General features: G+C 44.5%; 1 protein-coding gene across 2 annotated transcripts; it reads right to left on the reverse strand.

Annotated features, from left to right (window-relative positions):
* Positions 1-409: 409 nt before the first annotated feature.
* Positions 410-14742, reverse strand: LOC139383177 (septin-5-like). Of its 2 annotated transcripts, XM_071127569.1 has the most exons (11): positions 14579-14742; positions 8623-8979; positions 8009-8192; positions 7801-7924; positions 7361-7495; positions 6534-6651; positions 6191-6292; positions 5584-5680; positions 4210-4372; positions 3908-4007; positions 410-2285 (listed from the first exon to the last, which is right to left on the reverse strand). In XM_071127569.1, exons 1-11 carry the CDS (start codon positions 14732-14734, stop codon positions 2217-2219), a joined length of 1605 nt encoding a protein of 534 aa, XP_070983670.1. In that variant the 5' UTR covers positions 14735-14742; the 3' UTR covers positions 410-2216. The 2 variants fall into 2 exon arrangements, with proteins under 2 accessions (XP_070983670.1, XP_070983669.1); XM_071127568.1 differs by lacking the exon at positions 14579-14742 and having other exon boundaries at positions 8623-8975.
* Between the last annotated feature and the right edge of the window lie 575 nt (positions 14743-15317).

Consider the following 15317-nt stretch of genomic DNA (forward strand, 5'->3'; position numbering starts at 1 on the left):
ATGCTAGCCGTTTTCTGGGATAACATTGTTTTCCCTTTGGGTAGTTCTATATTGCCTGTACATTTTGGGTTGCGTTTAGATCGTATTGTCCATTATGTGAAAAACATGATTAAGATTCTTACATTTTTAAAAAACTTCTTTCTTTTCCCTCGTTAGCAGAGCCCATATTCACAGTAAATGCTGCATATGTCGGATTAATTGGCGCATTGTCCAAATCTGAGATTGAAATGAATCCCGGCCAAAGTTATTTATCTAATAAATATTCCAAAAAGGACATTCTTGTAAAACAAAAATGGGGGAAAATGTCCTGTCCTTGCGATTTTGGACTGGGTCTCTAGGTGAATCTAAGCATTGATGGCGGGGAGGAGGGTAAATAAAAAATATAATCAATGTTGCTTACAGAGAGAAATACACATCTGAAATATTTTATTCTCATTGAAACAATTTTTCTGGCATATTTTCATACAATCCAAAACATGTATCTCATGACTTGTTCCTTGTGAATGACCTCATATTTGCACCCGAGGAAAATAAATAAACTATTCATCTTATAACAACTTGTTTAAAGCCAAAATTATTGTGGGGACACGTGGAAGTTGAAAACGCCTAAATAATAATTACATGATTTCTTGTTTTGACTGCATAATAAAACCATCCACTCAAACATATGTACTTCACAAGAGTAGGTGTATACTTACTGTCCACAATCAACATCAAGTCTACGGAGTACATCAACCCATGAATGAAGGCTTGCTATGTCAGACACTTCTAGAAGATACGAGGCGATCCGGTCATTCTCTAACCCCTGACATCCGGCAGAATTAAGGGGCTTGTCCTGTCTGCTTGGTCCCCAGGCCAGCGTCTCTTGACTGGCACTTAAGTAGCTCAAGCCTGCTCTTTTCTCCTTTTGGGTCGTGTTCAGTAAAAAAAATGTAATAATTCTACGGGGAGTTACTGCCTGAACTTGTCCATTCGGGCGGGGATTCAGTCCGATCTCGGGTTTTAAAAAGGCAATGTCCCCCACGTTTGCTGAGATCCTATCACGTAAATGTGCATGTCAGCTCAATCTGAAATTGCCTTTAAAAGTCACAATGTCTATAATCGTATTGAATCCCATTCTAAGAACACACATTTTGGTTTTTGCTGCAAAAAGTTTTAACAAGATCCTGAACACGACCCTGGAGAGCTGCAAGTCAACAATATTCCAGGAAACTCAATCTATCATTACAGATATCAGAACTGTAAGTAGTGGGTTTCCTTTGTCAGTTAAATACAAGAACAAACAACCCAGATTTGAGCATGCTAGAACTGGAAACATGAAGGAAACGAATTAGCCCTATTAACATACATTTGTCCAAAAACACACAACACTACTTCAGTAACATTTGTCATTCATTCCACAACAAGGAATTTCTTGCTATTCTGTGTAGCAATGCAAATAAAATAATTACAAGTGATAGATGCAATCCTGTAATAGTAAAAAAAAAGATGCCCATCTACAGTATTGACCTTTTAAAAATGCTCTTGGGAAAAAATTGTGCATGACAAAAAAATACAAATCTGGCAGGCCAACCTCCCTCAAACCATACCTTGTCTAGGTTGGTTAAGACCACACATCTAAACTCGTTACAATATAAACTTTCAAACACCTAGCAGAGGGACAGGACAACACATGCTCTACAGTCTATCCCTTAACCAATGTCAGGGGTTAGAGTTCACTAAGGAGAAACATCAAGGAACATTAGTGACAAAACTGGAAGGCAAAAAGTTATCTTTTGACAAGACCACATATAAACTATGGGTGGAAGGCAGGCAGGCAGGACCCGGCCATAACCCTGTAAGGACAAGCAGGTGGTTAGGTCTGTGCTGTCCAGACCGGTGTTGTGCTCTAGCAATGGCACCTGACAGGGGTGCCCGTTATTACCGTTAGAGTTTCCACAACAGGTGTGGAGATGCAAAGCTTCCATGTTGTTGGAAGAAGAAACTTCTCACCATGCCAACTCCTGTCTGTAAAATGCCTCATGCCTGGTCTTGGATCAGTCTCTGATAGTGAGGGTTATTGACTAAATGAGGAGTGGTGGCAGTTGGGGTTGGATGAGCTGGAGCAGACAATGTTTGTGGACTAGAGTAGAGTGGTACTAGGGGTGCCCACCCTAGTAGTGGAAAGAAGGGGCCTATATTTACACAGGGGAAAGGGGTTCTAGTAGTAGCCTTGGTTAATAGGCCTCCTTCTGCGTGTGCATCTGTTCCTGGATCTTTGTGAGCATCTCTTGCATTCGCCGCAACTGTAGAGAGAAGAGGCCATTGTCAGTCAAACACACTCGACATGCAGCAATACAAAACACCACAGAAGGAAGTGGGGACTGAGGAGATGCTCACAGGGTTTAGAACCTCATACCAACGTATTACTTCCATGTGAGTGCACCAATAACCAAGAGCTACCAATCACAACAAAGCCAGCTATGTGACAACAGATCAATAGGATTCCCCATACCAGACTATCAGATTGTTAAGTCATATTGATGGATTCCTATAATGCTAAACATTACTTTCACATTTGCACAGATCTGACCGTCTCAGAACACTACAAATGCTGAAGTAGTGATTGCCAACATTTCATGGCTGCAATGTAGGTGGCCTGGAACACAACCATTACTTCCACATGACTGCACCAATAACCAAGCGGTATCCAATCACAACCAAGCCAAAAGTGCTGACAGATAACTGATCGATACGATTTGCCACCCCAGTCTATTCTGTCTTCAAACCATGTGACCCGATGATGGATGCGTGTGTTAATTCATGTATACAGTCCAGGTGGCCTGGAACACACCCATTACTTCTACGTCACTGCACCAATGACCAAGCCCTATCCTATGACCACCAAGCCAGTGGAGAACAACTGATTGATACGATTTGGCACCCCATTCGCTCTGTCTGGAGACCACGTAAACGAGCCTGGTGACTGTGTATGTTCAGTCAAGTACACACATTCATTTCCGTAATTACTACATGTAAAGCCTGTTAATTCAATACTGTGATATGCAGTATGAGTGAGAAAGATATGGTGCTTGCAGACACACATTTGCCCTGCATAGCATCCCCCCCAATCCCACACACATATCAAAATAGGATGAAATTATGGCGACAGTTTTGTGTTCACAACGTTTAAACAATGGAAAGGGTTACATACCAAAAATGAGGAAAAAAACTGAAAATAATGTATAATTATTTTAATGGCTCATGTCATTCAGGGGGGAATCTACCTTGATTTTTGCGTAAATGATGCACTGATATCAATGGAAGAGCTGCGCCAAAACTCAAGTTGCGCACGTGGGTCACAGGGTATTGTATTCGAAATCTCAGGTTAGGGCATTTTTGTTGAGGTAGTGTTAACCTTAAAGAACTTCATCAGCTTTTAATCATAAAACAAATAACATAAATCAATAATTATATGAAATTGGCACCATGGTGCATTCGGACAGGGACAAACTCAAACAGGGAGAAGAGAACCAGGGCTTCTTTCCATCTACAACACTACTCTACCCAGGCAATGTGACCTGGCATATTATATTCTACAGCCAGACCTGGGTTCAAATAGTATTTGAATATAAAACATTATTTGTACTCAGATCTAGTCTAGTCTTCTCCTACAGTTCATGTGCATTACAGGGCTGGGTGCTGTTGTAGGGGCCGACTGTCACCCCTAACCCCTGACCCTTCCTCAAACCAGACCACAATCCCACCACCTGACTGGGGTCTTCAGGGGCACCTGCATGTATGGATGGAATGTATATACTGTATGACTGACAGCCTGGAGGACTCAGGAGGCCTCAGGTTCAGCCCCTGGATCTAGGCCTGGGTCAGAGTGGGGTTCTAGAGTTGGGTCTGAGTGTCGTCGTGGTACCTCTTCGTCTTTCTCTCGGATCAGCTTCTCCGTCTCGGTGTCTGTGGTACTTGGTATCACAGGGATGGGGAAGTCTGTGCCGCTCTCCCTGGTCAGTTTACTACGGGAGTAGAGTAGAGTGGAGAAGACAATATGGTTAACAGTATGTGGGTGTATATGTTGTTAGAGTTTGTGACTATATGTTAGTGTGAATTGTACTTGAGCTACATTATGTATGTATAGGAGTAACAATATGTGCAGCCTTAAGATACCTGATCGAAGCTATAAACAACATATGACTGGCAGTGTGTGTGTGTCCGTACTTGCGGTTGCGTTCCTTCACCACCATGCGGGTCATGCTCTGAATGCAGTGAGCCCTGTAGTTCTCATAGTGGGTCTCCCGTGTCACATCCTTCAGGTCCTGCATGTGTGTCCTCACCAACATGTTCCTCAGCTTCACAAAGTCACAGTGCGCCGAGTTCTCCACTGTCAAGAGTAACAGAGTGTTAGGTTAGGGCAGTGTTTCCCTAAACCTCTCATGTCCACATCCCGGTTCAACCCTAAACCTGTTCTTCAACTACCCTAACCGTAGTCTACAACCACTACCCTAGTCTACAACCACTACCCTAGTCTACAACCACTACCCTAGTCTACAACCACTATCATAACCCCAGTCTACAACCACTGCCCCAGTCTCCAACCACTACCATAACCCCAGTCTCCAACCACTACCATAACCCCAGTCTCCAACCACTACCATAACCCCAGTCTCCAACCACTACCATAACCCCAGTCTCCAACCACTACCATAACCCCAGTCTCCAACCACTACCCCAGTCTCCAACCACTACCCCAGTCTCCAACCACTACCCCAGTCTCCAACCACTACCCCAGTCTCCAACCACTACCCCAGTCTCCAACCACTACCCCAGTCTCCAACCACTACCCCAGTCTCCAACCACTACCCCAGTCTCCAACCACTACCCCAGTCTCCAACCACTACCCCAGTCTCCAACCACTACCCCAGTCTCCAACCACTACCCCAGTCTCCAACCACTACCCCAGTCTCCAACCACTACCCCAGTCTCCAACCACTACCCCAGTCTCCAACCACTACCCCAGTCTCCAACCACTACCCCAGTCTCCAACCACTACCCCAGTCTCCAACCACTACCCCAGTCTCCAACCACTACCCCAGTCTCCAACCACTACCCCAGTCTCCAACCACTACCCCAGTCTCCAACCACTACCCCAGTCTCCAACCACTACCCCAGTCTCCAACCACTACCCCAGTCTCCAACCACTACCCTAGTCTACAACCACTACCCTAGTCTACAACCACTACCCCAGTCTACAACCACTACCCCAGTCTACAACCACTACCCCAGTCTACAACCACTACCCCAGTCTACAACCACTACCCTAGTCTACAACTACTACCCTAACCCTAGTCTACAACCACTACCCTAACCTACAACCACTACCCTAACCATAGTCTACAACCACTACCCTAACCATAGTCTACAACCACTACCCCAGTCTACAACCACTACCCCAGTCTACAACCACTACCCCAGTCTACAACCACTACCCCAGTCTACAACCACTACCCTAACCCTAGCTTCATGTCCACATCCCAGTTCAACCCTAACATAATAAGACCCCGACACACAATAACTAAATAATGATGGTGTTACCTTCCACGATGCCCCAGGGATAAAGACGACCCCGGACCCTCTTCCCTTTGGCCTCCACCACCGTGTTGCTGCCGATCACCGCAAACGGTATACTGTCCTGGAGGAGGGAGACAGGGGTAGGGAGAGAGAGCAGGAGAGGTGAATATGAATGAAGTGAATAAAGTACAAAGAGGGAGGAATATATCTGTGGTTATGATGAGGTAATGCAGTCAGTGGAAAATGCTGCATTGCAGATCTACCCATTTCTCCATCTCTCTCTCCCCCCTACTTTGAATGGACAGAGCAGACCGTCAGGGCACTTGAGGTCACAGACAAGGTTCTATGAGGGGGAGAGACTGAGACACCATTTATCTACCAAAACAACATTCTGGCCTGTCCTGGCTACACAGACACAGCCTGCCCTCTAATGCACAGGTGCACACAGAGATGAATAGAATTCACAAACAGATGACTTTAAGGCTGTGTGCTCAATAATAACATGGTTACGGACATCTGTAATCTGGGTTTCCTAACCCTGCATTCCTGTACTGCAGACAGGTTGTTTATGATGACTAGGTTGCCATACTTCCTCAACTAGTGATGTGAGGTTTGGATAAATGTGGTTCACCTTGAGCTCCTGATCCTGCTGTTTGAAGTCCTCATCCTCATCAGAGTCACAGTCTGGGAACTGGTAGATCTTAATCCCATACTGCTGGATCTCCTCTCGGATCTACAGGAAGATGGAGGGACAGAGAGAAGAGGATTCAACTACTGTTTCAAATCCTGTGATTGAGGATGGACAAAAGAACAAGGAGCAAAAACAAATCCATCAAAACAGCCACCTGGAAATAAAAATATATGTTTCAGAAATTTGCTGAAACCAATGTCCACCGTCCATTTCTTATTTGTACAGAGCCATGGTATTCAGACAAGCAGACACAGATAGAAAAGCCAGTTAGAGAGTGGCTTACCTTGAATTTCTTTTTCTTGACCTCAGTGGGTGTGAGTGTATCTGCCTTGGCCAGGATTGGCACAATGTTGACCTTCTCATGAAGGGCCTTCATAAACTCCACATCCAGAGGCCTCAGGCTGAGACAGATACAAGACATGACATACATTTTTAGTGATTTCGCAGAGTAAGTTACCAGAGCAACTTAGAATTAGGGACAACAAGTCAGCACTGAGAAAACCAAAAAACACACTGTACATGTGGAAACATGGGCATAGACAACACTGACAAAATGTGGATATGGTTAAGAGATAATTGCGGTAATCCTCATAAACCATATTTTCAAGGATTGTAGTAGTATCTAATATTGGTCAGCAGAGGGAGTTGTTTCCTTATAACAGGTTTGCAGCAGTGCTTAAGCGCTAATGATGGTGCTCAAGATTTTTCCTTTCAATGAACACAGTGGTGTAAAACAGACGGTAAGCTCAGACAAAAGTACTGCATCAGCATTTACACCGACAATTGGAGAGAAAGTTCAGTACTGCAGCATCTGCCCCTCAAAATGGATAGAACGTTTAGCACTGCACCAGATGCACATTTCCCTGGAGGCAGCAGAGCAGGGTGGTTCTAGATTCCACGAAAACCACAATGCATTTAGAATGCATGGAACATGGTGCAAACCAACATGGTGCATAGTGGAAACCCTCTCGGTGGTAGTGAAGGAAGGAAGGTAGAAGGGGAAAATAAACAATTCTAAGAGTATTGAGACACAGCCAATATGTCGGTCTCAATAGAAGGACTCCATTTAAAGAGTATTGAGACAGAGACAACATGTCATAGCTGACGTACCCGTGTCCGAAGGGAGAGATGAAGTAGAGGCAGCAGTGAACTCTGTTATCTTGGATGTTCTTCCTGTTCAGTCCACTCTCGTCCCTGAAGTACTGCTCAAACTGCTGGTCAATGTAGTCCGCCACTGACTTCCAGCTAGGGCGGTGGGGGAGACACAGAGACACACCAGCACTGAGGCAATGCAGACAGTCATTCCCCTACTGTACACTGAGCTATACTGCAACTGAACCTCAAACTGCTTCATGTAACAATACAAAGCCTAATAGCAATAAAAGTTTGACGACTGTATTGAAGACTACCGCGTATATCCAAAGGTTAAGATCAACTCAATACCTCAAACTTACTCAGCTCTGCCTTAGGATCATAATAGGAGTTGAGTTGTTTCATGTTTTCCTGACACCAAAGAAGAGTCCTATGAAGGAAGGATGTTTGACATATACCATTCAGTGTTATTGACAGCGTCTCCAAAGCCAGGGGTGTCTACGATGGTGAGCTTCAGCTTGACGCCCTTCTCCTCAATGTCCACTGTGTGTTTAGTGATCTCCACTGTCTGAGTGATCCGCTCTGGGGTTAAAACACACATTTCCTTAGCAGCTGGCCATTTATATCATTCATTCAGAAGATGAGACACCAAAATGGCCACCTTACCCTCAGCGTTGAGTAGTTTCCTGTCCTTGTAGAGGTCTGTGAGGAAGAGGCTGTTGACCAGGGTGGACTTGCCCAGACCAGACTCCCCTGCTACCATCAGGGTGAAGTCAAAGCCCTTCTTGACAGACTTACGGTGCACCTGGTTTGGCAGTGTGGCAAAGCCCACATAGTCCTTGTCTTGGTCCTGTGAAAGCAAAAGAAACAGACGCCTATTTAAACACGGCGCTCACCTCTGGTGGCGGCACATTTGCGAGTTCTAATCATTCTAAATAAAAAGGCAACACCTACCACACATAAATACATGTCTTCAAACCTAAAGCCATTTCAACAGATGTAGGGTATTGAATGAAGCCATTGTCAACACACCAGAACACACTGCCATCTTTGACCAACATCAGTTTCAAAGCGAAATCCACAAACTGAGTAATCTGCCAGACACACAACCAAAGTTTCCAAGTAAACATCACTGGAAATGGCCTGAACCTGCTGCTAGTGCTCCTCTGAGGCTAAAGCACAGCCTCTTTGGACTGGAGAGCTGATAACCCAACCCACATTGCCCATAGTGTTGCCTCTGGTCTCTACACCCTAAACGGTCCCCCTGGCCTGAAGTTTACCTCTGGAAAGTCGTAGGGATCAAAGCGGCCCCAGGGGCTCTTGGGCCTGGTGGGACTGAGGGGAGACTGCATGTCATAGTGATCCACCATCCCACATCCACCCAACTGCAGCCTCCCTACGCCCTGGTTGTCTGACTGGGCCCTGCCACCCGCCGTGGGGGGCCGCAAAAAGGTGGGCGTCCCGGGGGTGTCGCCACCCTCTGCCTCCCTGTCCACCGGGTGGAAGTGCTCATGGTCGGGGCTGTGCTCATAGCCGCCCAGAGGCGGGTGAGGGTGGTCCACGCTGTGGTGGGGGTCTTGTTGCATGATGTTCTCCAACTCAGAGTCTTCAGAATCATCCTTGTAATGGCTTGAGTGCTAAGGGGGAGGGGCCAGGGAGCAGTGCAGGTGGGTGGGAGAGGTGATGCAGAGAAGAATGGATGGAGAGAAGTAAAGGTTGGAGCAGGAGGGAGGGTTAATATAGATCGGAAGGAAAACAAGGAGCAAAGGTAACAGGGGCAACATAAGGATCAACAGGAAAAAAAGAAGAACATGCAGAGTGGTTATAGACACTGAATGTTTTGATGGAGAGAAACAACCTAAGAAATCATTAAGTGCAAGATAGGCCTAGTTCTCTAGGTTTTAGAGAAGATTTACACTAAGAGACAGCGAGGAAAGAAGATATCGACTGACTGATTCACTAGAGAGCACCAGAGAAGCTATGGGAGGAATGCCGAGGAAGAAGAGATCTCGGATGGCCATCAAACTGATAACAAGCACACCCTCTGATTCTGACGCGAGAGAACACTCACTCTGTCCAATACAATATAGAGCGCCAAAAATATAACCTTTTGTGTCCTCTATAGATAACTCATCATTTGAGTATTAGTATTTTATTAGGATCCCCATTAGTTGTTGCTGAAGCAGAAGCTACTTTTCCTGGGGTCCAAACAAAAACATTAATAGACCAGAACAGCTCAAGGACAGAACGACATCATTGACCTTCCTGAACTTGTAGGAAATGGGAGGATACATCTTGTTTAAAGTGTAGTGCTGTGGCAGCTGGCTGTAAAGATTCTCCCTGCTCAGCAGCTTCAGCCTTGGTATGGTGGACTCTGGAGTCTGGGTGGCACCCTATTGTCTGTGGGCCCTGGTCAAAAGTAGTGCACTACATAGGGAATAAGCTGCAATTTGGGACGCAGGCTGGGACATCACAATTCAATAGAAGGTACAGTACTGTAGCCACGTGGATGATAAATAGTGGAGGCAACCATTTAACAGGTTACACAACAAAATATGATGTGATTGAGTAGAGCTAAAGGAAATGAACCTCTAAATGATTAATGAACCCTCTTGATTACTAGAAGACTGCTCAAATGAACTGCTGTGGTATATAGTGTCATACAGCTTCAAACGCAAACAGTCATGAACACACACACCTTCTTATGACATCAACAAGGACTCAAACATGACATCATCTATTCATATGGGTGTGTCACTCAACACATACTGGTAGACAGAGGAAACCTGATAAAAATCTATTGGTGTTAAACTTCAAAATGTCATTTACACAATGACTGATCAATTTGTGGTGATTAGTAACAGCACTCATTTTCAAATCTACCTAAACCTGTCAATCATAACTACATGTTATTTTATTCCCATACCATCTACCTTACCCGATGACAATACCTACTATTCATGACACCAACCAAGGCAGAGCCTCTGTGTGTAGTTGAAACTGTAAAGGGATATCCCTCCCTGGAGTTCTCAGACTAGAGACTAGTGTTCCATCCCAAATGGCACCCTATTCCCTATGGGTCCTGGTCAAAAGAAGTACACTGTATAAAGAATAGGATGCCATTTGGGATGCAGATTGGTGCTCATGTCCTTAGATGCTCAAGTTACCACAGCCACGCATGCCCTTTCTGCCCCAGTTTGTGTAAAGAATCCCCAGCCTGCACCACTATGAATATTACAGTGTATTGAGAAGGCCAAGAGGCTATTTTACATTTACAGTGCAGACGGGAAGTATTCAGACCCCTTGACTTTTGTTACGTTATAGCCTTTTTCAGTCTACACAGAATACCACAATGACAAAGCTAAAACTTTTTTTATTTTTTATTTAAAATAAAAACTTCCATTTGACATTTACATAAGTATTCAGACCCTTTACTCAGTACTTTGTTGAAGCACCTTCGGCAGTGAGTACAAGCCTCAAGTCTTCTTGGGTATGATGCTACAAGCTTGGCACACCTGGATTTGGGGGAGTTTCTCCCATTCTTCTCTGCAGATCCTCTCAAGCTCAGTAGGGTTGGATGGAGAGCGCCGCTGCACAGCTATTTTCAGGTCTCTCCAGAGATGTTCGATCAGGTTCATGTCTGGGATCTGGCTGGGCCACTCAAGGACATTCAGAAATTTGTCCCGAAGCCACTTCTGTGTTGTATTGGCTGTGTGCTTAGGGTCTTTGTCCTGTTGGAAGGTGAAACTTCACCCCAGTCTGAGGTCCTGAGAGCTCTGGAGCAGGTTTTCATCAAGGATCTCTGTACTTTTCTCTGTTTGTCTGTCCCTTGATCCTGACTAGTCTCCCAGTCCCTGCTGCTGAAAAACATCCCCACAGCATGATGCTGCCACCTACATTCTTCACCGTAGGGATGGTGCAAGGTTTCCTCCAGACGTGACGTTTGGCATTCAGGCCAAAGAGTTCAATCTTGGTTTCATCAGACCAGAGAATCTTGTTTCTCATGGAGTCAGAGTCTCAGAGTCGTTTAGGTTCCTTTTGGCAAACTCCAAGCTGGCTGTCTTGTGCCTTTTAGTGAGGAGTGGCGTCGGTCTGGCCAACCTACCATGAAGGAGCGCTGCGGAGATGGATGTCCTTCTGGAAGTTTCTCCCATCTCCACAGAGGAACTCTGGAGCTCTGTCAGAGTGACCATTGGGTTCTTGGTCACCTCCGTGACTAAGGCCCTTCTCCCTCGATTGCCCAGTTTGGCCGGACGGCCAGCTGTAGGAAGAGTCTTGCTGGTTCCAAACTTCTTCCATTTAAGAATGATTGAGGCCACTGTGTACTTGGAACCTACAATACTGCAGATATGTTTTGGTACCATTCCCCAGATCTGTGCCTCAACACAGTCTTGTCTCAGAGCTCTAAGGACAATTCCTTCGACCTCATGGCTTGGTTTTTACTCTGACGTGCACAGTCAACGATGGGACCTTATATAGACAGATGTGTGCCTTTACAAATCATGTCAAATCAATTTAATTTACCACAGGGGGACTCCAATCAAATTGTAGAAACATCTCAAGGATGATCAATGGAAACAGGATGCACCTGAGCTCAATTTTGAGTCTCATAGCAAAGCGTGTGAATACTTATGTAAATAAGGTATGTTTTTTATTTTTAATACATTTGCAAAAATATCTAACAATGTGTTTTCGTTTTGTCATTATGGGGTATTGTGTGTAAATTGATGACGGGGGGAAATGATTTAATACATTTTAGAATAAGGCTGTAACGTAACAAAATGTGGAAAAAGGGAAGGGGTCTGAATACTTTCCGACTGTACATTTTAGTAATTTAGCAGACACTCTTATTCAGAGTGATTTACAGTGCCTTGCGAAAGTATTCGGCCCCCTTGAACTTTGCGACCTTTTGCCACATTTCAGGCTTCAAACATAAAGATATAAAACTGTATTTTTTTGTGAAGAATCAACAACAAGTGGGACACAATCATGAAGTGGAACAACATTTATTGGATATTTCAAACTTTTTTAACAAATCAAAAACTGAAAAATTGGGCGTGCAAAATTATTCAGCCCCCTTAAGTTAATACTTTGTAGCGCCACCTTTTGCTGCGATTACAGCTGTAAGTCGCTTGGGGTATGTCTATCAGTTTTGCACATCGAGAGACTGAAATTTTTTCCCATTCCTCCTTGCAAAACAGCTCGAGCTCAGTGAGGTTGGATGGAGAGCATTTGTGAACAGCAGTTTTCAGTTCTTTCGACAGATTCTCGATTGGATTCAGGTCTGGACTTTGACTTGGCCATTCTAACACCTGGATATGTTTATTTTTGAACCGTTCCATTGTAGATTTTGCTTTATGTTTTGGATCATTGTCTTGTTGGAAGACAAATCTCCGTCCCAGTCTCAGGTCTTTTGCAGACTCCATCAGGTTTTCTTCCAGAATGGTCCTGTATTTGGCTCCATCCATCTTCCCATCAATTTTAACCATCTTCCCTGTCCCTGCTGAAGAAAAGCAGGCCCAAACCATGATGCTGCCACCACCATGTTTGACAGTGGGGATGGTGTGTTCAGCTGTGTTGCTTTTACGCCAAACATAACGTTTTGCATTGTTGCCAAAAAGTTCAATTTTGGTTTCATCTGACCAGAGCACCTTCTTCCACATGTTTGGTGTGTCTCCCAGGTGGCTTGTGGCAAACTTTAAACGACACTTTTTATGGATATCTTTAAGAAATGGCTTTCTTCTTACCACTCTTCCATAAAGGCCAGATTTGTGCAATATACGACTGATTGTTGTCCTATGGACAGAGTCTCCCACCTCAGCTGTAGATCTCTGCAGTTCATCCAGAGTGATCTGGATCTTGGCTGCATCTCTGATCAGTCTTCTCCTTGTATGAGCTGAAAGTTTAGAGGGACGGCCAGGTCTTGGTAGATTTGCAGTGGTCTGATACTCCTTCCATTTCAATATTATCGCTTGCACAGTGCTCCTTGGGATGTTTAAAGCTTGGGAAATCTTTTTGTATCCAAATCCGGCTTTAAACTTCTTCACAACAGTATCTCGGACCTGCCTGGTGTGTTCCTTGTTCTTCATGATGCTCTCTGCACTTTTAACGGACCTCTGAGACTATCACAGTGCAGGTGCATTTATACGGAGACTTGATTACACACAGGTGGATTGTATTTATCATCATTAGTCATTTAGGTCAACATTGGATCATTCTGAGATCCTCACTGAACTTCTGGAGAGAGTTTGCTGCACTGAAAGTAAAGGGGCTGAATAATTTTGCACGCCCAATGTTTCAGTTTTTGATTTGTTAAAAAAGTTTGAAATATCCAATAAATGTCGTTCCACTTCATGACTGTGTCCCACTTGTTGTTGATTCTTCACAAAAAAATACATCTTTATGTTTTATATCTTTATGTTTGAAGCCTGAAATGTGGCAAAAGGTCGCAAAGTTCAAGGGGGCCGAATACTTTCGCAAGGCACTGTAGCTCTAGGGGAACCATAGCAATCAGAGTAAACTGGAGTTATCGGCCCATATCTCTGCTCAATAGTGATACGTTTTGAGAGCAAATCTGGAGAGGACACAGTCATGATGATACATTGGTGTTCTTCCAAGTTTAAGCTCCTGTGAACAGACACACAGCCTATTGGGCCTCCTTTCTTTGGATCAATAGTAACCAGCTCAACTTTTTTGCGCAAATAACTGGTTCAAACAGGAAGTAAACTAGTGAACTATAAAGTAAACTACAAAGTAAACTAGTGAACTACAAAAGAGGTCTAAAGCATGTGGACAATTAAACTACAATTTTCAAGTACATTGTTGCCAGTCCTTGGTATGTATGAATCTTAGATTGTCCTTCCACATGGCTCTCAGGATAACAGGAGATTATCCCTGCATGCCGACAGAGGGCTGATTGTGGTTCCACTGTACATATGGAGCGCAGCAGTATGAAACCTCCTGCCACAACAACATCCCTGTGTTGTGTGTGACAACAGGGGATTGGGTTTAAAGGGGGGTGGGGGGGTCACTGAGAGACCAATGGAAATATGGAAAATACTTAAAAGTATTTGAGGTGCACTTGATTTAGCTTGAATTTAGCTGGAATTTTGACCTTTTTGGACTATTCCATTTGTTCCATTCACTGTGTCAGTCCAACCAAATCAAGCACAGCAGCTCAAATATCTGGAAAGTATTTGACATTCTTTGACCCAGACCTTGTCTGGTCACTGGTACCTGTTCGGGCTCATGCTGGTGGTCCCTGGTGTGGTCAGGGGATGGCGGGGCGGAGTCCAGGTCATCTGATGATGAGTGAGCCTCATGGTCACTGTCCTCCATTGCTACTGGGGCTACAGTGCACTCTGCAATCTCCAACCAGGAAGGAACATGCATTTGAAGTGGAAAAGGGCGAGGCAAGGAGCAGGGCCAACAGGGAAGTAAGAATTGGAAGGACCAATCAGAACAAGGAATGGGGAATGGTGAAGGAGGGCGTGGAAGGGTAGGTTGGCGTGACAACAGGATAGCGTTGCGTGATGGCGTTTTGTGTAGAACGGACCAGTACAAAAGGGTTGAAAGAAAAACAAAACACAAATAAAACAAATCACGAAATGATTAAATAACTCAAATTAAAATAACAATGAATGTGTAGTCTGGATCCAGCCATAGGAAATGACATGGCTGTCCACTGGAGTAGCCCACCGGGTGATTGAGTTGCATTCAGAGTGGTGCGTGGAATGAATTGTTTCAGCAATGTCCAGAAATAATGTTGGTGTGTGCAGGGATCTATTCTGTCTGGCCATTCCACTCATAGCCTAATGTTGTTTATTTGTCTAGCTGCACTTAGTTTAACTGATTCTGACATCTTCCCATTCAGAGGAGGTCTAACAATGCACTGTTACTGAAGCAGATGAAATTAACTGATCTGGCTACCGTTGCATCGTGTAGAGAGTTGAAATGTCTTTACTGAAAATTAAAA

Source organism: Oncorhynchus clarkii, chromosome 24, assembly GCF_045791955.1.
Source record: "Oncorhynchus clarkii lewisi isolate Uvic-CL-2024 chromosome 24, UVic_Ocla_1.0, whole genome shotgun sequence".
NCBI classification, from domain to species: domain Eukaryota; kingdom Metazoa; phylum Chordata; class Actinopteri; order Salmoniformes; family Salmonidae; genus Oncorhynchus; species Oncorhynchus clarkii.